Source organism: Paroedura picta, chromosome 15, assembly GCF_049243985.1.
Source record: "Paroedura picta isolate Pp20150507F chromosome 15, Ppicta_v3.0, whole genome shotgun sequence".
NCBI lineage: Eukaryota > Metazoa > Chordata > Lepidosauria > Squamata > Gekkonidae > Paroedura > Paroedura picta.
Window position 1 is genome coordinate 4,171,020 of NC_135383.1, and position 25,273 is coordinate 4,196,292.

The 25,273-nt window shown below is 55.4% G+C and overlaps 1 protein-coding gene across 3 annotated transcripts in view; it reads right to left on the reverse strand.

Moving 5' to 3' along the window:
- The window catches only part of DVL1 (dishevelled segment polarity protein 1), a 56,667-nt gene extending 32,316 nt beyond the window's left edge, over positions 1-24,351 (reverse strand). The window contains exons 1-2 of one of the 3 annotated variants that reach the window (XM_077311131.1): positions 23,622-24,350; positions 2,648-2,717 (exon numbers count right to left, since the gene is read on the reverse strand). In XM_077311131.1, coding sequence (XP_077167246.1) covers positions 2,648-2,717; positions 23,622-23,791 — 240 coding nt within the window. In that variant the 5' untranslated portion in view covers positions 23,792-24,350. Of the gene's footprint in view, positions 1-2,647; positions 2,718-23,621 lie in introns of all 3 variants that reach the window. The other 2 variants (XM_077311132.1, XM_077311133.1) reach the window with 2 other exon arrangements.
- Between the last annotated feature and the right edge of the window lie 922 nt (positions 24,352-25,273).

Consider the following 25,273-nt stretch of genomic DNA (forward strand, 5'->3'; position numbering starts at 1 on the left):
TTCCTGATTCAGGCCCGCACGCCCCTCTTTGGGCTGTGCGCTGGTTCCCCCCTCTTTTTCATTGCTAGTGCTAGCTAATGACATCTTTACTAGCAATTGTATATCTTTGCTACAAATTGCAGGTGTGGCTAGACACAGCTTTGAAGGAGAGGCTTGGGACTCACAGGAAACCAGGAAAACAACAACAAAACCAACCCCGGTAGCTCTGAAAGTGAAATCGAGAAAAGAGGTCATCAAATGAGCGCCTGCATAGTAGGCGACACTTGAACCCAGGACCGACCCTCTCCCCAATTTCCAGCTTAGCGTCTCAGACATTTGTAAAGGTTGAGCAAGACTGTCTCCCTGTTTTTATCTGCAAGGCTTAGGAAAGACAGAGGTCTTTATTTATTTCCTCGCCCAATTTATCTCCTGCCTTTCCCCCAAATGGGGACCAAAAGCAGCTTAAGACGTTCTCCTCTCCTCCGTTTTATCTCTCACAACAACCCTGCTAGGCCAAGAGTGTATGACGAGCCCAAGGTCTCCCATCAGGTTTCCATGACAGAGTGGGGATTCGAACCCGGGTCTCACTATTCCAATGCTTTAACCGCCACACCGGCTCTCGACCGATAATGCTGGAGCTGTTCCCGACCCGCTTTGAGACCTGCTTCTGTTTCCCCACCTTAAAAAAACACATATGGGAAGATGATATCGCTTAGCTCACCCTTTGGCAGGCGCTGGGGAGAAGCGGGGCTGGCCGGACGCCAACCTGATTTGGGAGGGGAAACTGAGGGCAGGGAGTTCTAATTGCGTAAGGGCTTGGCGTGCACGGCCCACGGGCTCCTGACACAAGCGGAGATCCAAAGGCAACAAGATCCGCCATTCGAGAAGCCTCTTGCCAGGAGGCGGGGAGGCGCTCCGGCCCTTTGGTGCAGGAGGGATCCGGGCTTCTTCCAAAGGGCTGGTCAGCAGAGAAGGGAGAAATTCTCCCCCGGCAACAGGAGGAAAGCCGAGAAGGCTTGGAGGACAGCTGGATTAACCGACTGGCCAAGTACACCTGCGCGCCTGTGAATACACAAAGCTGCCTTTGCCTGAATTGGACCCTTGGCCCACCCAAGTCAGTATTGTGTGTTCAGACTGCCAGCGGCTCTCCCGGGTCTCAGGCTGAGGTCTTTCTCAATACCTACTGGAGATGATGGGGATTGAACCTGGGACCTTCGGCAGACAAAGCAGAGACACAGCCCCTCCCCAAAGGAAAGCCACCTTATACCTAAGGGAAGGGAGGGCTCGATGCGCAGGGATGGCTAAATTGTGGCTCTCCAGAGGCCCATGGACTACATTACTTATGAGTCCCTGCCAGTCAGCAAGTGCTGGCAGGGGCTCATGGGAATTGTAGTCCATGGACCTCTGGAAATCCACAGGCATGATGCGCTACTGTGGCTGGCATGTGGAGGAGGAGGAGCAGAGAATCACACCCAGTTCTCCCGATTGAAATCTGCTACTCTTAACCATGACACACCACGCTGGCTCTCAAGGAAGGGCCCCTCCCTGCACAGCTGACCCGTCGTGCTGCAGATGGCGGTGTCAGACGGAGCGGGGCCGTGCAGGACAAGTCTCACAACAGCGGAAAACAGAAAGTGTGCATCTGAATAAACACCAGGTACGTCGATCCAGAACAGCCCTCACCCAAAGCCCAAATGCTCGTAAAATCCGCCCCCGCTCAGCTCCGGAGGCACTCGCCGGATGAGTCACCCGCGAGAGCCGTAAAACCGTGAGTCGGATCGCAGCGCCGCGCTCCAAAAACAAGGGTGAACGCGCTGCGGACCCTGCTGAAAACTGGCTGCAAACTGCGGGCCACTGCTGGCTGCAGGCCCGAGGGAATCAGATCGCAGATACTTAATTGTCAGGTGCCTCTGTGCAGCGTTGCACAGGCCCGTGTGAATCAGTCCCAAACTGGGGCAGTGCGTGGCATTGCAAAAGGTGCGGGGGGGGGCCCAAGTCTTTCAACAGGATCCCAACGGGGACAACATCTTGCAAAAGTTCCACCGGTAGGACGAAGAGGTGTTGTGGCAGCGTCACTGTGAAGACTGTCTCGTAAAAAGGGTCTGGGCAGCGCAAGAGAGGAAGGACTTCGGCTAGCCAGGTGAGGCCGTCCCGTCGAGTCAGCGCATGGCCGAGATGTCTCCTCCCTTCTCTGAAGGCCGTTAAAAGGGCAACGATCCCACCCAACACTGGCCCTAGTCAGGCCTCCTTGGGTGCCCACTAAAGATGCCGGACACCAAGGGGTATGTAGCAATGCCCTGCTGTTACAAAAGCTCTCTGGATAACCCAGATCAGAATCCCTAGCGAAAAAGAGCTGCTTTGGAGAGTGTCCTCTACAGCAGGGGTAGTCAACCTGTGGTCCTCCAGATGTCCATGGACTACAATTCCCATAAGCCCCTGCCAGCTGGCAGGGGCTCATGGGAATTGTAGTCCATGGACATCTGGAGGACCACAGGTTGAATACCCCTGCTCTACAGCATTCTCTCCAGCGGAAGCCTTTCCCCTCCCCAAGCCCCACCTTCCCCAGGCCCCCCCAACCCGCACCCCCCAGGATTTTCCAACCCAGGACCCCCCCCCAGGACCCTTCTACCGATGCACATCCCACGGCGCACGGCGGACTTCGACATACCCAGGACACGACACGTCCGTTGAAGCACGGTAGCTTTGCATTGTCGTCGGAAATCTCTTCCTTCACCACCCTGGGGGCGGAAAGAGAAAAGGGAAACGTCAGAAGGTTACGTAAGACCACGGAACAACATGGACGGCAGCTACGACGGACATTCTCCGACTTTCGGATCTCGTGTCCCGCCGGCTGCTTGATCAAAGATGGCGGGCCCCCGTCACGATCGGCACCCGAGGCCCACCTTGTCCGAGGGGCATATTTAACACATCGACAGGCCTCCTGTTATTATATCTACCCTTCTGCGGTCAGGGAAAAAGGACATTTCCAAAAAATGCAGACGCACAAGGGATAATTCCCGGCTCACTGAAAGGCATCTGCTGGTGGCTAAAGGGAAAGAAACAGGGAGGGTGCAGGCTTGCTGCTCGGGTTGCCAGCTCTGGGTTGGGAAAGACCTGGAGATTTTGGGAACGGAGCCAGGAGTGGGCGGGGTTTAGGGCAGAATGTCGTGGAGTCTACTCTCCCAAGGAGCTCTTTTCTCCAGGGGAACTGATCTCTTGTTGCTTGGATATTAGCGAAGTTCCAAGATGGCTATTCCGTGGCTCACAAATCCACCTTCTACTGAACCAGACCTTTGGCGGACTTCTGATTTTAACAGCCTGAAAGCTGCAATACCACCTTCTGGCCATCAGGAAAGGTGGCGTGGCAGAGCATCAAATATCAGGCCTCAGCTTAGGAGCAGCCCATGAAACGGGAGGTGCATCTCCCAAATGTGTCCCCCCCTTCCCGTGTCTCTCAGTTCCCAGGAAGTACTGTTCCTCGTGGCACGGTAGGGATTTGAACTCGGGTCTTCCCAGTCTAAGCCCAAATACCAACTATGCCAGCTTTCCAAAGCAGGCCATCAAAGTCCTGCCCCTTTCAACGCGGAACCGCTGCCTGCTTAAGAAGCGGCAACTCTGTGCCGACTGCAGCAAACAGCCACGTTAAAGAGGCCTCCGAAAAACGACATCGCTCACGCCCTGGCAGATCCAGAGGCTATGTCACAGGAGACCTGTCTCAAACACAAGGCTTCATCAAGGCAAGCGCTAATTGCTCCCGGTAGCAGCAGAGAGTCAATTTGAGCCACGCAGAGTTCATCTGAATGCAACGCCAAGCTAATTCTTCTCCTCCTCCCTTTAAAAAAAATATATATTTTTTTACCCCATTGCAAAAGAACGTTACTGTCATCGCCACAAAAGTTCACGCCTACGTTTCAGGGTGCGGGATTTGCATAAATACTACAATAGAGGCTGAGAGAGTTTTAGCAGGGGAAAGTGAAAGGGATGTTCACTTTAGCGAGAGAGAGAGAGAGCTTGGGAGGGGAGAGGAAAGATGCTACCCTGAGAGAGAACCTGGATGCTCAGACCTGGGGAGAGGGGAATTTAACCTCACTCTTTATTGCCTCAGCCCACCAAGGAAAAACTTATGGGCACAAAGCAGGTCCCTTCCCCTTCCCAGTGGCGGGATGAACAGAACTTCTTGGAAATACGCAGTATCTTCTTTCTTTCGAATAAATAAATAAATTAGTCATCCTGGCGTAGTTGTTAAGAACAGCGGGCTGTAACAGGGAGGGTCGGGTTTGATTCCTCGCTCCTCCACGTGCAGCCAGCTGGGTGACCTTGGGCCAGGCACAATTCTCTTAGAGCTGTTCCCACAGAGCAGTTCTGCCAGAGCTCGCTCCGCCCCACCTGCCTCACAAGGTGTCTGTTGTGGGGACAGGAAAGGAAGGCGATACGCTGAGAAACTGAACTGTCGAGTCTTACTTGGTTTGAAGGAATCGACCGACTCCTTATGACACACAAACAATTCTCTTGCAACTTGCTAAGGGGGTCCACCGACCAAGAATTGCTGCGTTTCCCCTCCGGAAAACAAATGCATTTTTTTCTTTCCCCCTAACAAAATCAATGTTGGTCTCTAACAACGAAGCCCAATAGAAGCCCAGCATGTGTGGTTTTTTTCGGTTTTGAAATCAGAGCCCCTCTCTGTTTACGAGCCCCTCAATTCTTCCGCTCTGTGAAAAAGCCACACAAACCACAAGAGAAGAAGCGAGTCTTCCAGAGCCAAGTCAAAACAGAAACATAACCGCGAAAGGGGGGGGGGGATCAAGCGAGGGCTGATTTCCATCCAATTTGTACATAGTCGGTTCTAAGAACTGCCGGGTGTCGTGGTCAAAGTGTCAGGCTGGGATCTGAGAAACTTTGATTCCCCGCTTGAGCCATGGAAGCTCGCTGAGTGACCTTGGGACAATCAGTGCTCTCAGCCTGTCCTACCTCCCAGGGTTGTTGTGAGGATAAAAATGCAAGAGCAATACCACTTGATATCACTGCACGGTGCGATTGCATCCCACCCACCCCCCTCCCAAGACAGCCCTTCCTAGTAGATCGCCACAAACCACCATGCACCAAAAAGTCTCAGCCAGGCAGTGCCGGACAGCCGCTGCTTCCGCGCAGCCAGCAAAGAAATCGCTCTCAGCTCTGCTGCAATCTGGAATACCGATTTCAGCCCCCGGGGCTACGAAGCAAAACAGCTACTCCCAGCTGGGCTTTGAGAGGCGGCAAAAATCGCGCTAGAACACAAAGTACAGCAGCTGTGGCTATTTTTCAAAATGTCACTGTTGGAGTGAATCATTATATTTCAGCGGTACCTTGGGTGGTTTGTACCCAAGCCGCAGGGGCGGAATTTAATTGGGTAGGTTGGGGGGATGAACGGCTTTGCCCCATTCGGTGATTGCTCCGTGGACGGCTTCTGTTTCCTCAACCTCCCAGTTCCTCTCGATCGAGCGAAATCGATTCTCAGAACGGATTCAGGGGAAGTTTAAAACAGCTGGTCATTCATCTCTCTCTCTCTCTCTCTGTTTTACAGGCTGCCAGCACAACCCAGCACATGAGTTCATCCAATCAGACCCCATAGGCACCTATGCTGCTGACACACGATCGAATTCATGTGTATATGCGCTAGTGTGCCACAGGGATCTGAAAGAAAGATGCACGCTGAGAAGGGCAGAAAGTTGCAGAGGGTCAAAATAAAACGCGGGGAATCCAGAACTTCAAATTCCGTAGAGACCTTTGTGGAACGATTCTGCAAGCATCACCAATCTGACTCCGTGTGGGGAATTCCTGGGGCGGCCGGCAGCCACCAAGCAAACCAGAACGAAGTAGCACAAACCTCTGCAGTTCCTAAAATACCCTTGCCCGGTCTGAACCCAGCATGGAATTCAGCGGCCTGAAATCCCTTTTTTTTTTAAAAAAGCCAAAGTTATCATTTTTACGGCAGCAAAAATGTACAATTCCCATGAGCGGATGCTGGCAGGGGCTCATGGGGATTGTAGTCCATGCACATCTGGAGGACCACAAATTGACTACCCCTGCTCTAAGCCACTCGGCCTACCATCCGGGGGTCAGAACAACTTCATATTGACCACAAATGCAGGAAATTATCTTCAGCGCTTCTGCATACACAACAGCCCTAGAGGGCAGGCCAGCAGCCTTATCCCTGCCTTGCGGACGGGAGGAGAGGCCAGGACTGAACTGGGTGGGGGGAACTCTGGGTCTGTCTGTTTCCTGGCAGCTCTGCCATGCCAGGGAAAAGGTTTCAAGGTGTCCTTTAAATTTTGGCCATCTCCACGGCAGGCAAAGATACCAGGCACTCTTCCCCGCCTCCCCCCCCCCTTTGAATCTCGGCTTAGCTGGGCAGAGTCGCTGGCTGGCAGCTGTTGCTGGGTTTTATCGCCAGCGTTCAGATCGTCCTTCTGACGGCAGGAAGGAGAAGCGCGAGATAAATTATGCAGTCCCGGGGGTTGGATGGGGTTACCGCCGCAAATGGTCTTTTATTTACGAGGTCCCGGAACATCTGACTGGAGGACCAGGGGCCCCTCTCTCCCCCCCCCCCCCATTTTTAACTGCACTGCTTTTTTTGGGGGGGGGATCAATTTTGTTTTTTTTAAATGCCTTTAAGAAGGAGCATGCCTTGGTGCAAGAGCTGGCTACGGGCATTCAAAATGTATAGATCTAAAAATAAATAAATGCAAATAAAAATAAATTTAAGCTGCTAATGACGGCAGGCTGTCGGAGGTTTTTCTTAATAAAATCGGAGTCCAGTGGCACCTTTAAGACCAACAAAGATTTATTCAAGGCGTGATATTTCGAGGGCAAGCATTCTTCGTCAGACTGTGATTTTATTACATGATAGGGAATATATAGCAAAAATCCTTTTCTTATTTCCCAAACCCTACCCTTCTTAGCCTCCATCTCCAGGTAGACCCCAAACTGGAACTGGCAACCCTAGGAGCTGAGCAAGGTACAATCCCCCCCTCCAGGGGGACTGGTCTCTGGAGATTGGCTGAAATACCAGGAGGCCTCCTGGCCCCACCTGCAGGTTGGGAACCCCAGTAAGGACTTGGCAGCCAAAATCCCACCTGAGGTTGCTTCCGAACTCCAACAACAGGAGACAAACGCTCAGAGATTGCCCTTTTAGCCAGCCGGCAGCTGGGAGCTCCGCCGTAGTTGAGGTTTTATCTGAACGGACCAGCTCTCGGACCAGCTCTGCTTTCACGCTCTCCGGGGAACAATTACGTCTAGGCCGTCAGAGCCACCAGCTCTTAAAATAGCCCTTGCAGGAGGGGGGGGGGAGAGACTGTGCCCAAGAGCTGGGTGGAAGTTCAAGGCAACAAGGAGAAAAAGCTGGTGAATAGAGAGCTGGCTTACTCAACTTGGGCCGTGACCTTTGGAATATGGAAACCCAGCTCGGGTTTAAGACACCCAGGCCCCCCAGGGCATCTTGCTAGCTGGACAAGCTTGCTGGACATATAATTCCTTATGATAACGGAAGTGGCAACCTCACAGGCATCAGAACGCACCTCGGGATGCAAAGGTGTTACTTTCTGCTTCCTCTGCGCTTGATGCACGATACTGGTGTGCTTCACACAGAACAGCAAACCAGGGTTTGTGTGCACTCAATGCACGATACCAGTGTGCTTCGTGCAGAACATGCAAATGAGGGTTTGTGCGCCTGACAGGTTTGTGCGCCGGTCTGGAAGATCTCATGGTTGGCATGCTCCTTCCCACCACCACCACCCCACTCACATGCGCAGCCTGCTAAGGTTTCACAGCCATCACCAAGCGTTAAGACGGCCGTTCGGTCCAAACCACAAACCGCGCTTTGTGCTTTATCAGGAAACCGCAGTTTGGAATCCCGGCTTGAAAGGGCTTCCAGGAGCCCATTCTAAGCTTTGGAAGAGACCTTGCCGTAGCCAAGAGATCTTCCGTGCCGGTTGAATGACAGACAGCTGGGTTGGCACCAAGCCAGTGCATGCGTTGCGAGGACCCGGCCCCACGTCCGAACTGTGGCAACCCGCGGTCCATCAAGCAAGACCCCCGGCCTGTTCAACTCAGCCACATGTGCCCCTGCCCCTTCCTCACCCCGTGACCAAACAGGCTCCCCGGAGAGCCGTCCCGCCTGCCTGGATCGAGGCCTTCCAAAGCTGCCCTTCTGGCTCCTCCCGCAGCCAGCGAGGCCTGGATGGTTAATAAGCAAAAAGCAAGCCGGGGGCCCCATTATTATTCAAGCGCACCACGCAGCCATTGGAAACATGCTCGGCTGGCAGACAGTGGCGCATTTGCATGCATATCTATAAATATCTATCCAAAGTGGCTCCAGCAATTTCTGAATATTGGGGAGGGGAGCCGGAGAGGGCAGGAGCATTCTTCCCCACTTGTAGAGAAAGATGAATGTGAGGGGGGGGAGCACACGCTGCAGACCCCCTCAGGAGACAAGACTTGCGAGTGGCGGAGAAGGCATTTGCATAAATTTAGCTGGAGATATGGAGGGCGGGAGGGGGACGCACGCGGCGTGAAGGAGGGCAGGGCCAGCTAATGTGGCATAAACACCTTCCGAATGAGCCCGTTTTAATAAGCACGGGAGAAGGAGAAAAAGGAGGCGAAGAGGGAAAAGACAGAGGTGGAGAAGCCTTTGCCTCCACCCGGGGGAGTCTCCAAGCGGCTTCCAATCGCCTTCCCTTCCTCTCCCTGAACAGACACCCTGGGAGGTAGGCAGGGCCTGGAAACCCTGTGCAGAAAGGAAAGGACGTGGGAACGTTCAGCCTGGAGAAGAGGAGGCCGAGAGGGGACAGGATGGCTCTCTTGGAGTATCTGAAAAGTGGTCACTTGGAATAAGGTGGGGAGCAGTGCCAGCGGTTGGCACCTGGACCCTATCTGCAGCCAACCAGTTCTTCTGGGATGCTGGACTAGATGGACCACTGGCCTGATCCAGCTGGGCTCTTCTTGTGTCCTTAGGAAGGCCTTGGCCATCCGGAGGAACTGGTCAGCCCCTGCGTGAGACAGGATGCGGGACTAGATGGACCCTCACTGGTCTGACCCAGCAGGGCTCTTCTACCGGGGCATGCTAGTGCTGCAGCTAGGGTCTGGAGGCTGGGACTGAATTGTGCAGAAGGGCTCTCCCTTGTCCTTCTGCGCGCCATATTGCCGGAACGCAGGCTGAAGTAACACGCAGGAAAAGATGCGGGAACAATGCGCTTGCAGGGAATGCTGAAACAGCCGTGGCTAATTATCCTTTCCATTGGCTCAGTAAGGCTGGGTTTGGGATTGCGAAGGTAGGGCGACGGTCCCATTCTCCAAGGCAGACAGGCTGTCGTAAGGACGCCACCCAATGTGGTGGCCCAGGGTGTAACCCCACCTGGTTGCTTGTTTCTTTTCTCTACCTTCTTTGGCACCAACCTCCTGTGGTTGCTCAACGGTAAAGCATAAGGCTCTTTCTGCTGAGAAGGAGCTGTCTTGTAAACTGCAGGCTCTGTCGGATCGGTACATTTGGTCTTTTCGCTCACTGACCCTTACAACAATCCTGCAATGTGGGCCAGTCCCCATTCTGGAGCCTACGGGGGGTGGGTGGGGGTGACATGGAGATGAAATTTGAACAGCTGTCTTCCTAGTGAGGTTAATTCGGTTGTTTAGGTTCCTGGTTAGGTTATTCAGGCATACCTTGCAGTTTTTGCTGCAGGGCCAAACGGTAATTTAAAAGCCAGGGAAGGGGTGGGTGGGAGACAAAGCTGCCCCCCCCCCAGCCACATCGTTAGGAGGGAATGAACCAATTTTCTTTCGTCGCCGGTTTTCTTGCTTGCCCGGTCTGACCAGGTGGTTCAGTCATCCAAAGGCTGGAGAAACCTGTTGGGCTGCGAGGAGGCACTCCGGCTGGGACGGCCCTTTCCTCCGCGGCCGTCCTGACTGCTGCACAGAAGCAAACTTTGAGCCCCGGGAGCCCCAAAAACAGCAGGCCAGTAGGCCGACCGATTCCCCGGGGGGGAAGAGGCCGTGGCCTCATTAGCCAATGGCGGGGGTGAACTTTCACTCGGGACACGCCCCAGAATGGAGCCCCTCCATTCCTTGGCTAGCAGGCACGTTATGCTACGACAAGCTGCTAATGGTCAGAAATGCACCACCTCTCAGGGCAGCTGTGCATTTCTCAGTGGCTCCAGAAACTGCAAGTCATCCCGCTGACCAGCCAGGCTCCTTGGCCACACGGAATCCCTTTCCTTTCCTAACAGCAGGCCTCGGGACTCTCCCACAGCGAGGGGATGCTTCGCACGTGGCAATTTGGTGGCATCTGATGCCACACCTGGAGCCAGAGAGATGCAGGGATACCCCGCGTGTCTAATGTCCTTCACGGCAGCACCAAACGCACCCAAAATTACTGCTGGTTGGAGATTTCCCGGAATCGCAACTGATCTTAATCGCCAGAAGACCTGCTGTGATAGCAGAAGATCTCCAGGCCGAAGCTGGCGATTGGCAACCCTGAGTGCAGGTGTCCCCAACTGAGCAGAGAAAGGATAACTCAATAAGCCTGGAGTCCCCCGGCCTGGTATAGCAGTTAAGAGCAGCGGCGAGCCAGGATCGATTCCTTGCTCCTCCACGTGCAGCCAGCTGGGTGACCTTGGGCTCGTCGCCGTCCTGATAGAGCTGTTCTCAGAGCAGTTCTGTCAGGGCTCTCTGAGCGCCACCTAAAAACCAACCCTCCTCCTTCTTCACATGCATAACAGCCTGCCTAGCATTTTGTCCTGTGGGCAAACGACCAGACGCCAACAGCAGGGCCAGCTCTGAACAGCGTCTCCTGAAACACCCCGGCTCCTTTCCTAATTTGGACTGGGTCGAGACACATGGAATGACGCGCGCTCCTTTGCAATCTGTCTCTCTTCCTTCTGCGGCCAAATGCCTACCTCCGACTCCGGGGAGGAAGCCCGAACACAGATGCACACACCAAAGCCCTAACCGTGGGGGGTTCCGGCGTTTACGCAGCCAAGCGGAGGCTGATTCCTTAATTAGCCATCTCCATCTGATGAGAATTAAAAAATAAAAAGGAGGAAGGGGGGGAGCAACCCACGCAGGGCTGATATTGGGATGTAAGAGGGTTGCCAGACTCTAGGGGAGGCCTGGAGTTCTCCTGGAATGACAACAGGGTCTCCAGGCGCCTACTCTGGGTCTTACAGCTAAGGCCTCCCGGGAGGAGAATTACTGGGTCAGAACCAAGGGTCCGGCCAGCCCAGTAGGCTCTTCCCAACAACAACTGGTTTCCGGGAAGCAGGACCCTGAGGCCTGCCTTGTTGTTGCACTTGCATATGTTCGCAGGTGGATTGCCCCTGCCCCTGGAGGTTCCATTGCGGGTATCACAGCTAGGGCCTCCTGAGATGCATCTTCTGAAAGCCAGGCTACTCAGTGAGAGAAAGGTTTGGAGAGATGAGCGTTAGGACGTGGATTTGTTTTTTTTTAAATTACCAATTGCTCAAGGGTGTTGCCTTGGTAGCTTGGAACTGCTCTTCGGGTCTCCTATCAGCTGCTGGCAGAGGGAGATTCTCTCTCTCTCTCTCTCTCTCTTTCTCTTCCCCTCCTTAACATGCCCCGGCAAACTGGGAGAGGCAGCCCAGCTGTACCCTCTCGAACTTGGGAATGCCGGCAAGGCTTTCAAGCCGGTCTCCGGGTAAACAAGGGGCCATGTTTAAAGAGAATCTTGAACGCCGGCATTCCTGGCGCCTGAAGTGACTGCAAAGGGGGTGGGACAGGGATGGAGGGGGCGGGCAAAACAGGCCCGGGCAAGACATGGCAGAGGGAAAGGGCAGCCGGAAGAGCAGAGAGCCTGGGGGCAATCGAGAGGAGGTACGTTTCGTGTCCTCAAAGCTTCCGTGGCTCGTCATGACGCTGAACTTTCTCTCAGCTGCTGGTTGGAAAACGAGGGCTGCAAAACTCCAGGCAGGGGCTGGAGGACTCCAGGAATAACCAATGGTCTCCAGAAGGCAGAGAACAGCTCCCAGGGAGAAAAGGGCTGCTTCCAAGAAAGGGCTCCAGGGCAGGGGTGGCCCAACTGTGGCTCTCCAGACGTCCATGGACTACAATTCCCACAAACCCATGCCAGCACTGAACTCCATGGGCACGTGGAGAGCCACGGTTGGGCCACCCCTGCCCTACGGTATCAGACGCCCTTGTCTCCCATGCAACACCGCTGTTTCCATGCCCCGCCCCAAGTCTCCAGGAATTTCCCTGCCTGGAGTTGGCAACCCTGTCAGCAACCCGGGGAGAGGGGGGAATACTCCTTTTCTTAGGACATGGGACGGTTCTGTTTGGAGCAAAAATCTCCTACATTTTTAAAGCCTTGCTGGTTGCCCACGTGCCAAAGGACGGTTCAAATGTCTCGGTGGCCGTGGCTGACGCAGCCCGCAGGCAACTTTTCGGGCAGGGTCCCTGGCCCTGTGGCTGAGCCAAATGCCAGAGTTTTGTTCACAAGGGGTTTCGTTCCCCACCCCCACCCCCTACCCCTGCCGCTCTTCTGGTGCGCCTGCCCATCACAGGCCTCACATCTCTCCGAAGGCAAGTGCGCCCGCTGAGCTGGAACTCCCAGGCGCTTCTCAGAGGACTCTCATGCGCAGCAGGGGAACCGGCTCCGTGCTGCGATCAATGCGCAAATTAGAAGGCTCCCGTGCGCCCTGCAGCTGCCCCCCAGAGGAAGCTGCCCCGCTGCGGGTCTGCCTGCCTGATTTTACCTCGCTGGCCCTCTCTCCTTTGAACCGCCCTTTGCCCCGGTAGGCAGCTCTGTTGGGCGCTTCCCAGTAGCCAGCGTGATCGGATCCTGACCCGCTCCCGAGACAGAGCTGCAGCTCGGTTATGTGCCCTCGGGCGAGGCAGCCAGTCGGGTACCTGCACCAGTCCGCGGAGGAGGTGTGCTCCCTACATTTCAGGAATTTGGTGCGCCGATCGGAGAGTTCGTGTACGGTAGCACAGGGGAAGACCCAGCGTGGGCTGGATCGATTCCGTCCAGGGAGCTGCGGCCCACGGCATGCAAGTCCTGAGCAAGGCTATTAAGAATAGGCCATTACGGAAGTCACTAAATTCATAGAGTTGCCGCAGATCGGAAACAACTTGATGGCGCTTCTTTGTCTCTCTCACACGCAAACACAGAAGCACACTCCCAGCCAAGGACGGGCCAAATTCAGACGCTTGTCCAGACCCCAATGGGGAATATGCAAAACCCGTATTGTCCATATGGAGAATATCCTACAGGGAGATTGGAGATGTGCTTTTAGCATGTTCAGATTAGGAAATTCCTGACAACCTCTTCCTGTGTCTTGATTCTTCCTGCTCCTGTGAGCACACTTCCTCTCTGCTTGCCCCCAGAATGAATGAAATCAAACTAATAACAACAGTGCAGTCCTTTCTTTCATTTCCCCCTCTGCCTCTTCCTGCAGACCATTTCTGCAGACTCTTCCTTCTCCCCCATTTCTGGCGCCCCATAGCATGCTCCCAGCCCTCCATCGTGCGGTTTGCCGGAAGGCCACCTGAACAGAGCCAGAGAACTCCCTGTCTCATCTTCTCCGTGACTCCATTACAGTCGATCCATATGGACTGAACACGGACGTGCTTCCTCGGAAGGACACGGGTGTCCCCAAACGCCACATGCAGAGAGATAGTATCTTCTTTGTCTACGGACGAGGACCCATTTTGAACGGGCCTCCCCCCCCCCCCACAAAGCCCCGTAGGTGCCGTCAAAAGACCAGGCTCCCGCACGGGTTGAATTCGGGGTGAGCATGCAGGCTTCCCTCCCCGCACACTGCCGCCTTCTGTCCTTGCTCGCCGAGCGTGTCCTTCTCAATTAAGCGCGAGGACAAGATGAGCGCCGTGTCGGCCTTCCCGAGAACGAGGGCTCTTGCGTGGGAAGGGAATCTCTGGAAAACACCCAGCTGAGCGAAAGCCACGTCCCCCAACCTCGCAGCCTGCCTGCCTCCCTGCCCGCCCGTCTGGGCATACCGAGCCGATCCCAATTAGAACGCAAGCTGCTATTGACGACGAGGCAGTCACCAGGACAAGAGCCCTTTTGTGCAGGCGACCAGGCGGACAATGCAGAAATGGGACGTGTCCGAGGTTTTATCTCTCTTGGCTCCACCTGGGAGCAAATGGGAGGCGGCACCCGGGAAATCCGAAGGAGACCGAGGCTGGGAAGGGCAGCCGTGAAAGAGATAGAAAAGGTTCTTCGGTGCAGCGCAGGGGTGGCCAAACTGAGGCTCTCCAGACAATTTTGACTTTTACGATTTTGACTTTGTATGAATTTCATGATGTGAACCGCCACGAGCCCGCCCTGCAGGGAGGGCTGGTGGAGAAATTTAATTTCTAAACCAGCCCTTTAATTTACGTAATTCCTAACTCTACCCCTGAGACCCAGTTGCACTGATAGACCACTTTTCCCCGCCAGCCCGGCCCTTCTTCCTGACAAGCTAGCTGTCTACAGGAAGGGTACAAGCTGTAAGTCCACTAGCAACTTTGTCTTGCATCTCTGCTCTCGGACTAGGGATGGGCCACATGGCGGAAAGTATGGAAGGAGCAAAGAAGAGTGCATTCTCTTAGGTGAGGGGGAAAGATGCGTCATGCGGGGGGGGGAGCACAAACAGTCCCTCCCCCCCACAGTGAAAAAGCTTCAGTCCAAGAGCTGCTCCCAGGTCTTGATTAGCTCTCAAGACGTTTTTCGAGGTGGTCCGACACTCCTGCCGTGGAGATGCCAAGAATTCCAAACCCAGGCCCTCCGAAATTTCGAAATTCCTCCCTAGAGCTTTCTTCCACCTTCTTCATCAACCTGCAAGCTCGGCTCTCGACAGTTCTCTTTGGATACCCTTCGGTCAAAGAACCAACAGCGGGGGAAGAGCGGGTCATGGGAGCAAGCATCTTCCAGGGTTCCCATATGCGTAAAAGGATGGGTGTGCTTACCCCTGCACTCGAGTAGCAGTCCTGGTGGGAAACGGGGTTTGCTCCCTGGGGTCAACAGTGAGAGCCAACTGCCCTTCTGGATGGCCACTCCGTTTGCTGGAGAACGAGCTTGGCCTAGTGGTTAAGAGCGGCACCCTCCAACGTGGTGGACCACGCTTGACTCCCCACTCCTTCTCCTGATGCAGCCAGTGGGGTAACCTTGGGCCAGTCCCAGTTCCATCAGAGCTCTCTCGGCCTCACCTACCTCACAGGGCATGTGTGATGGGGAGAGGAAGGGAAGGCGATCAGAAACCACTTTGAGACACATGAGGGTAGCTGAGTGACCTTGAGCCAGTCCCAGTTCTATCAGAGCTCTCTCAGCCCACCTACCTCCCAGGGTGCCTGCTGTGGGGAGAGGAAGGGAAGGCGATCGTAAGCCGCTTTGAGACACATGAGGGTAGCTGAGTGACCTTGAGCCAGTCCCAGTTCTATCAGAGCTCTCTCAGCCCACCTACCTCCCAGGGTGCCTGCTGTGGGGAGAGGAAGGGAAGGCGATCGTAAGCCGCTTTGAGACACATGAGGGTAGCTGAGTGACCTTGAGCCAGTCCGAGTTCTATCAGAGCTCTCTCAGCCCACCTACCTCCCAGGGTGCCTGCTGTGGGGAGAGGAAGGGAAGGCGATCGTAAGCCGCTTTGAGACACAGGAGGGTAGCTGAGTGACCTTGAGCCAGTCACAGTTCCATCAGAGCTCTCTCAGCCCACCTACATCGCAGGGTGCACAGTTTCCCTGGGCTTCCTTGGAGATCTCTCATCTAAACAATATCCAGAGCTGACCCTGTTTAGGATCAGAAATCTGATGTGTCAGGGTAGCCTGGGCTATCCAGGCACCCCCCCCCCCTTAGGTGTTAAATATGAGCAGACAGTGTGATGCGGCAGCAAAGAAGGCAAATGCAGTCTTGGGCTGCATTAACAGAAGCATCACATCAAAAGTGCAAGAAGTCACCGTTCCCAATGCTTTAGGCTGATCCTGCATTGAGAAGGGGGTTGGACTAGATGGCCTCTATGAGCCCTTCCAACTCTACGATTCTGTGATCTCCAGGTATTTCCAAGCCTGTCGGAACTCCCAAACTATACAGGAAACACGAACGGGGTCTGATGGGATCTTTAATTAAAATGCGCCAGGCCCCCACCTCTGCACACGTGCTAAGCGCGGAGTCAAAACGGCGAAAGCAATCAACGAATTAAAACGAGGCCCGCCATAAACTCGTCCATAAAAAGCAACGAATAAAGCCCAAAGAATCTCATCACAATACCCCCCTTGCGGCAAAATCAACAAGAACCACTCGAGCGAGGCAATAAAGCACGCACACACGCACCCACCAGAAAATTAAAAATCAAATTAATATTTTCTGTAAAGCCTGTAAAAATAAAAACGACGCTGGGCAGGAATCGGCTGCCTGTGGAGGTGGTGAGCCTTTACTGGCACTCTCCACGAAGCAGCCCAATTGCTCAAACCACAAACGAGATGTGCAGGAAACAGCCATGCGCCCCTCTGTTTCCCCTGGCTCCAGTTCCAGGTATACTGCCCCAGAACGTGGAGGCTCCATCCTTAAGTACACCATATCGCAAGAGAGCAGAGATCCATCTTATCCAGCATCCAGTTACCCCCGGTGGTTAACCAACTGCCCATGGCATGGGGAGGGGTCAAACTGCGGCCCTCCAGATGTCCATGGACTACAATTCCCATGAGCCCCTGCCAGCTGGCATGGGCTCATGGGTATTGTAGTCCACGGACATCTGGAGGGCCGCAGTTTGACCACCCCTGGCCCATGGGAATCCCAGAAGCAGGCTACAAAGGCAGCTATACCCCCCCCTGCTATTATTCACCTCCCTGCAGCTGGCCTTCTGAGATAATACTGCCTCTGCACATGGAAGTTCCACTTAGGCGATTGTGGCTAGGGGCCATTAACAGGACAGCCGTCTCTGCTCTTGGCTCTGAAGAGGACCGGTGCTGCGTTTGCCTTCCTTCTGCGGGGAATGGCCGGGTGCCACGCTCCGGGGCTTTGTCTACGCAGGCAGATGTGTCAAACAACCTCCATCTGGAGGAAAGGGATTATTCAAAGTGGATTGGGAGAGCTTTAGCAATTCTCTGAACAAGATCTGAAGGCGGAGCAAATCTCTCTAGCGAGGGGTGGGGGGGAGGCGCCGTCTTGACAAAAGGGGAGAAGGTTTTTGCTCTCGAGAAGGGCACGGAGAGCGCTGATCGAAGCAAGGCGGCCATGTAAAGCCGCACTCCGCTTCCTGGCAGGAGCCGGATGGCGAGGTTCACAGCCGAGAGGGCATCCTTCCTCCCGAAATCTGCCCTGCTGTGCCGCATGCTTGGTGACATGACCAGTGCTCTTGCTGGAAAAGGACTGGGAAGACTCAGGTTTGTATCTTCACCTTGGCATGGAGCCTTGCTGGACAACCTTGACCCAACCTCGCAGGGTTATTGTGAAGATAAAACGGAGACGGGCGTAACCCGCTTTGGGGACCAAGGAGGGATAAAAATGAAGCCAATATACAATCGAACGTACACAGCGCTGGCCTTGACAGACCCTTGGGCTGATGCAGCAAGGCGGGCTTTTTAAAAAGTTTGCGTAACCATTCTGCTGAGATCATCGGGAACCTGAACTCCCCCCCCCCCCCCGCCCTGCAAGGTCTAAACAAGCCGGCCAAGAATTCCACTCAAAGGTATCGGAAAGTGCCATTGGGTAATCAGTCGACTTCCCCCAGCTCCTGGCCACACTCCAGCCCCATAGCCTACGCCCTGCTGCCCCCTCATTCGCGGCCGGGAAGAGGCCCAACCCTGCACATTTGTTTTCCAGCAGCGGAATTATTTATTACGAACTTTGGGCTATTGTGGCAGGAGGATCCGGGGCAGGGGGGAGCCACAACCCGATGAGAGCACGCACAGCGCTGCGGAGTCAGATCCGGACGGAGGAGAAAAACGGAAACGAAACGCACAGACACACACACACCCCCAAAATCACATTTGCTTTCCTGGCCCAAAAGACACTTTTCTTTCTTTTTAAAGATAATTTGCTTGGTGGGAGAGACGGTTCTGCCAAGCTGGAAACCGCTGGCCCAATTACAGCGCCGCGGAGTCACGGAGCCAAAGCGCCAGGAACCGAAATCGGGAGCGAACCCTGCACTTAGGATTTCAAGCTGCAGCGCTAATTTAATTATGGCTTTGCAAGACCGGGGAGGGGGGCGGAGAGGAGGGGGAAGCGGAAAGATGTGTTTTTTCCAGGGCGATCACGAATTTTGTTAGCGGGAGACAGTACGCCTCATCTAATGCCCCACGGTTTGCTGAATGAGCCGCAAGGGGCCGCGTAGGGTCCCAATTTGCTCATCGGGGCCCTGTGGGAAGACGATGGGTTAAGAGAAAGCTTAAAAGCGTCATACACCATTACGGGGAGAGGAAAGGGAAGGCAAATGAAAGCTGTTTTGAGACTCCTTCGGGTAGAGAAAAGTGGCATATAAGAACCAACTCTTCTTCTACTACTACTTTCTAACCATATTTGGCACCATTGCACAACCTCTGGGGTTTCTTAAAGTCTGAAAAATGTGTCCAGGGTTCCTCAAAAGGCTAGGGCAATGGCAATCTATACCACCACAAGTTGGTTACTCGATTCAAGGAAGGGTCCCGTCTAGTTCAGCATCCTTCTTGCCGGAGCAGCCTTTGGGGTTCTGCATGGAAGGAAGAGACCTTCCAACCCTTAGCTCCGTCAACTGGGACTCACAGGCCAGCTGCCTCTGGAAACGGAGGTTCCATTTAGCAATCACAACTAGTAAGACCTCACTGCAAGGATCAGGCCAAAGGTCTAATCTAGTTCAGCATCCTGCACCTGATCAGAGGCCCTCGTGAAGCTCGCTAGCGAGCACAACAACCCCGCCTTTCTTTTCTCGTTTGTCCCTCCCCTCTTGTATTCCGTGGTATACTGCTTCTGAATATGGAGGGTCAATTTAGCTGCATGTTAGACGAGAAGCGCCTCGCTGGCAGAACCCCAGGTTCTAAAAAGCCCCGACATCCTGTTTCCCTGCCGCGGCCGACGAAATGCCTCCAGGAAACGCGCAGCCGGAGAACGAATTTCCCTCGCTTCCGTTCTCCCAGTTCTGGCTGCAGGTCACTCTGGTCTCTTCCCCCCCCCCCCATGCTAACAGCAGATCTTCCCATGCTCATGGCTCTTGGCCCACAGAGGAGCATTCTGGGTGCCTCTTCTGGGTGCAGGAGGGATGTGTGTGTGTGTGGGGGGGAACTATTTATTTCTTTCATTTATACCCAATTTTTCTCCCTAAGGCAGCCTTTTTTCATACCAGCGAGAGACCCCAGAAACATCTTTCAGGCTTTGTGAAATCCTGGAAGTGATGTCAGAGAGGCCACACCTCTGCCACGCCCCCTGGAAGCCATTTTTATAATTGGGGCTCCTCCCCTTTCCACTGCCTCCAGGCCCGTAATTCCCCCCTGCTTCCTGACAGCCCTGAACTGTGGGGAGGCGCTCCTAACCGGGGGATCCCCTAACCGGGGGATCCCCTGACCCTGACGGACCCCCAGACCGGCCGAGCCATCCAGATCGGGACACATCTGATTGGCCGGCTTCTCAAGGTCACCACGCCCCTTCCAATCCTCAAAAGCAAAACGAAAAGAGGGGAAGGAGGGAGAACCCGAAAGATTCCATTTGGACTTGAGAGGAGGGAGAGATTCAAACACGAGTCCTGCGACAGGAAGATAAGGACGTTTTGCTGGGGTCACCCTCTCTCCCTGCCTGGCGGGCAGGCGGGCAAACCGCAGTGTGCCGACGGCGGGTGCTCCACGGTAAATCCAATTTTTACGGCGGCTCCCGAGCTGGTAGTAAAAAAGGCCTATAATCGGGGAAGCTAATTAGAAATTTAACAGGATCTGTCTTCCCGAGCCTTCCCTAGCAGATAAGGGTCTCCCCTCCCCTCCCCGGCTTGTAATTTGTACGGCGGATGCTCTGAGCGGAGCCAGACGGCACCTGAGCCCAGGCCTTCAAAGAATTAGGAGAGCTGCTTTTATTTTTTTTAAAAAGGGATGCTGGCGCAGACCATCGTGGCAATCTGTACCACGGAAATCTCAGCAAAGGGCTTGATTCTGTCACCATGCTCCTAAGGCTGGGCTGAGAAGAACATCCCTGCTGGATCAGGCCAGGGGTCCATCCAGTCCAGCCTCCTGTCTCACACAGGGGCCAGCCAATTCCTCTGGAGGGCCAACAGCAGGGCAGAGAGGCCGAGGCCTTCATGAAAACATTGGGAGAGCCCTGCTGGGTCAGACCAGTGGCCCATCTAGTCCAGCATCCCATCTCACACACTGGTCAACAACAGGGCAGAGAGGCCGAGGCCTTCCTAAGGACATCAGAAGAGCCCTGCTGGATCAGACCAGTGGTCCATCTAGTCCAGCCTCCTGTCTCACACACTGGTCAGCAATAGGGCATAGAGGCCAAGGTCTTCTTTGCCCTGAGGTTGCCTCCTGGCTCTGGGATTCAGAAGATTAGTGCCTTTGAATCTGTAGATTCTCCGCAGTCACCATGGCTAGAGGCCATTGACAGACATCCCTTTCTGAAACATTTTAACCACTCTCTGCGTAAGGTAGCATTTCCCTTGTCCATCCTAAACCTACTGCCCATCAGCTTATTGCAGGCTGGCATCTACGGACGGGAGAGCTTGCTACAAGAAGGGAAAAGTAAAACTGGCATTTTTTCCTTCTGCCACACCACAGCAATGGGTAAACTGAAAAAAGGGGTGCAACCTTTCAATTTAACCGAATCCTCACTCTGCTACACAGGGATGGACCTCTTTTTTTGGTGTGTGTGTGGGGGGGGTTGTCACTCAGGGAGAGCTTTCAAAGCAGCGTTCTGCCAGCATCTAGAATGGCTCAATCTGAGCGGGAGAGGGAATCACTGCAGATAGCACCTACTGGTTAGTGCCCATGACCCCACCAACCTTCTCCCCTCCGCCCCCACTACTGCAGAAGCCCTGCAATGATTGTGCAAGTCGTTCCCCCCCCACACACACACACACCAGGCGTGGATGTCTAAAGTGATTGAAAACATTTTCCTTTGTGATCTCTCTAAGTGGCAGCGAGCCCGCCTGGACGACGCGGAAGGCAGAACGCCCAGCGGCTGAATCAGCATTCTGCTCAGGTGCAAGCTTTGTCGTCAGGCGAGCCGCGGAGCCAGGATCCCGGCGTGCACGAGAGCCCCTCCACAAAAAAACCGAATTTGCCCACCGGGTGCTGCAAAATGAGTGACGTGCAATGGGTGAAGAACAACATTGGCTCTGATAGAACCATGTAATCTGTTCCATTTGCAGAACTGGAGGAGGAAGGGGGGGAGGGAGTGCCGGAGGGAGGGATATCCTTGGCTACCCAGGTCAGGACAACTTGCTTTTGGGGACTCCTCTACCTGGCTCCTTGGCTTTCTGGAAATCCTTCTCTCGCTAGGCACTGCCCGACATAGGTTTGGAGAGGGACTAGGAACTTGCTTCTTTTCTCGACACAAAGTCAAGGGACCCCGAAAGCTGAACGCTGACCCTCCCCCCAATCGTGAGTCGGCACATTGTAAACAGGGAATCCCCCTTAAGCCAGCAAGGATACAACTTGTCGGTCTGTCCTCCCCCCACCCTCTTGGCCTGACCTTTCCTCAGTGACACCCAACACCGAGGTGCCATGCCCAGAAATAGACACAGGTACCGGGGAATCTGCCACCGAGGGAAGGGGGTGATTTATGACCGAGGGATTATTACATTTCAAACGCTGATTCACGTCAGCATGGAAAGGCCGGAGGTGATCTGTGTGCATGTGTGTGTGTGTGTGTGTGGGGGGGGGGGTGTTGTTCTTTTTTTATTAATGCCAATTGGCTGCTGTGTGCTAAAACTGATGAGAAAAACAGGCCTTTGAAAAGTGGGAGAGGCCGAGAAGACCCAAAACATTTACAAGGCCTGGATTTAGTCTCCTGTTTGTTTGTTCCCTGAAATAATCTAAGGGCCGACATCATGTGAGACTTCTCCTGTTGAGAAGAGGAAGAGCTGGCTTTTGGTACCCAACTTTTCTCAACCTGCTCACCGTCGTCTTCACTTACTCTCCCCACAACAGGTAGGTGAGGATGAGAGAGCTCTGAGAGAACTTGGAGTGGAGAGAGCTCTGAGAGAACTGAGACTGGCTGAAGGTCACGCAGCTTGCTTCCTTTTTCTGAAAGCAGCTCACAGTCACCTCCCCTTCCTCTCCCCGCAACGGAAAGCTGAACCCTGCCCTCCCCAAACATGAGTCGAAGCATCCTAAACAGGGAACCCTCCCAAAAGCCTACAAGGGTACAATTTGTCACCCATATGTTTGCATGTGGAGGAGTGATACATTCAGGAACGCTGCGCCTGAACATGGCAGTTCCATTTAGCTGCCACGGCTAACCCGACACTGAGAGGCACGAGCCTGCAGAAATGTAAAACCATCTAAGCTCAGCTAACAAGTTGCACAATTACGCACTGGGGAATGCAAATTATGCAGGGAATTCTACCATTTCCGGGCATATATGATGCAAATCTCTTTTAACCCAGCCCTGATTCAGACAAGACGAGGGTCAGGTGGCCCCACAAGTTGTGGGGAGACCTCATCCCAGGTTGAAGTTGAATGGCAGTTCAAGGCTACACGCTTTAGGTTCCCTGGATTTCGGATGCCTGTAGGGGTAGGGGCTCAGCTACAAGGATCACTGAACCCCATGTCAAAATTCAAGCAGAGGGGGGAAAAGAGGACTGAATCCGGGGAGGCAAGAAATATGTCCATACATTTCATTCCCCTCTCCCATCTGCCAAAAAGCTCAAAGCCACCTACGTGATTCTACCTTCCTCTTTGACCTTCTACAACCAGCCTGCGAGGTAGGTAGGCTGTGAAAGAGCAACCGGCCCAAGGTCACTCTGGGCAGCGGTGGGATTTGAACTCGGCACTCCCGACCTGAACCCGAAGCTCCGATCACTAGCACCATGCACGTCCCATGGCACGGCCGGGGAGGTAACCTAGGGGGGCCTTTGCCACATCTTAATGAGTACCACCCCCCTCATTTTCACCCCACACACCTCGCAAAGGAACAAAATGCTTCCGGACACAAAGTGAAGCCTGTGTTCTTGTTTCTCCACGGATAAGGTGACATCAAACGTCCCCCCCCCCTCCGTGCAAAGCCAGAGGCCCTGGCACCCCCCCCCCCCCCCGCCGCCCAGGTATTTGTTGGGCAGACTGTCAGGGGCACAGCTGCCTTAGGGGGTCTCGCCTCAGCAGTCCGGCAGAGGGTGAGGACAACATCTTGTCCTCCCCTCTGTATTCATGGGCCTCAGAGAGAAAGCCCCACAACACAACACAGGTCACATTGGGTCCCTCCTTTGGGGAAAAAGGACAACCTTGACCTCGGAGGCCGACCCTGCGGAGATGCCCCTTCTGCGGCAGGCTCCCCTCCAACGTGAGGGGAGCCTGCAGGGTGGGCCTGACAGCGACGCCCTCCGCACAGCGGCCCCTCCAGACGAGCCCCCCCCTGGGGCGCCACTTGGGCCACCCGCCAGGCAGGTTCCTTCGCCCCCCGCCCCGTCTGTGCGCCCTCCGGGCCCCGCGCAGGCCTCGCCGGTTCCCCGGTCCCGAGCCCCCCGGACCAAAGCGCGGCGCGGCCGGCGTACCCGAAGTCCTGGTCCATGGACTTGAAGAAGAACTTGTAGGCGTGCGCGGGCCGGTTGCTGAGCACATTCTTGAACTCGCCCAGGGTGACGCGCTCCGGCGGGACGGGCAGCTTGACCAGGTAGGGGGTCTCCTCCTCGTCGATGTGGTAGATGATCTTCGTCTCCGCCATAGGAGAGCCAGGGCGGGAGGGCGGCCGGGAGGCGGGGCGGGAGCCAGGCCGGGAGGGAAGGAGGCAGGCGGGCGGGCGGGCAAGCAAGGCAGGGCAGGGCGCCGCGCCGACCAGGAAGGGACTCGCCCCGCCGGGCAGCGCCCGCCCCGACGCGCCCTCTAGCGGCCGCCTGGCCGGACCGACGGGCAGGGCAGGGCAGGGGGCCTCAGCGTCCGCGCGCCCCCCGCCGCCCCGGGGCCATCCCGCCGCCTGGCAGCGCCGCGGCGGGGCGGGGCGGGGCGGGGCGGGGCGGGGGCGGCAAGAGGGGGTCCCCCTGCGCGCGCGCGCCCTTGCGCCCTCGCGCTCCCTCCTTCCCTCGCCGTTTAAAGGGCCCGGGCTCCTCCCTCTGGCGCCGGGGAGGGGGGGGGAGGAAGCAGGGAGGGACACGCCCCCTCCCCCCGGGCCCGCCGCGCTGGGGCAACAAGGGCGCTGCCCCCCCCTCTTCTCCCTTCTCCTTGGACGGACGGACGGAGCGACGGGCGGCCGCCTCGCCAAGCCCGGAGCGCGCAAAGCAGCAGCTGGGAAACGGCCCCCCCTTGCAGGCGGCCAATGGGGCGGCTTCCCCCGGCCACGTGGCCCTCCGCCTCTTCCTGCAAGGGCGGGCGGAGACGCCGGCCTCCAAGCGTGGGCGAGGGGGTGCGGGTGCCAGCTCCAGGCGGGGGAACTGCGGGTGGGGGCGGGAGGCAGCGCTGGAGAATGCCCGCTCCAAAGCATCGCTCCTCTCCACGGGGAAGCTCAGCTTTGGAGTGACAGGCCCGGCCGGGAGGCTGGCATCCCACAGAGACAGACAGAGCGGGGGGGGGGGGGAGTAGGGGACTTGGTGTTCCTACCCCGCTTTCCAGCGGCCGAAGGAAGCTCCAAGCGGCTGACTGTCGCCTTCCCTTCCTCTCCCTGCAGCAGGCACTCAGGTAGGGCTGAGAGAGCTCTGAGAGAACTGAGGTGAGCCCAGGGTCACCCGGCAAGCTGCGTGTGGAGGAGGAGCGAGGAAGCAAACCCGGCTCTCCAGATGAGAGGCTGTTGCTCTTCCCCCCTCCACCAAGCTGCAGCAGGACAGAGAGACAGGCAAGATAGATGGGTGGACGGACAGCCAGTTCAAATCCCTCCTAGCTCATTCCGGGTCTTGCACCCTAGCCCGAATTCTTCCTAGAAGCTACAGAGCCTTCTCCAACAGCCTGCATATCTGATTCAAGCCTGTCGCCGTGTTGGCCTGAAGCAGCCTGACCACATCGGGGTCCAAAGGCACCTTTAAGGCCAACCCACATTTATTCAAGGCGTGAGCTTTCAAGTGCACACACTCTTTCTCAGACCATATGGAACAAGCATCATAAGAGTACAGATCTAAGGAGAAAATAAATTAGGAGCAAGTTCGTAAACTTGCCTTTCGCCTTTATATCTGTACTCTTATTATGATCCCTGTTGCATTGTCTGAGGAAATGTGCAGGC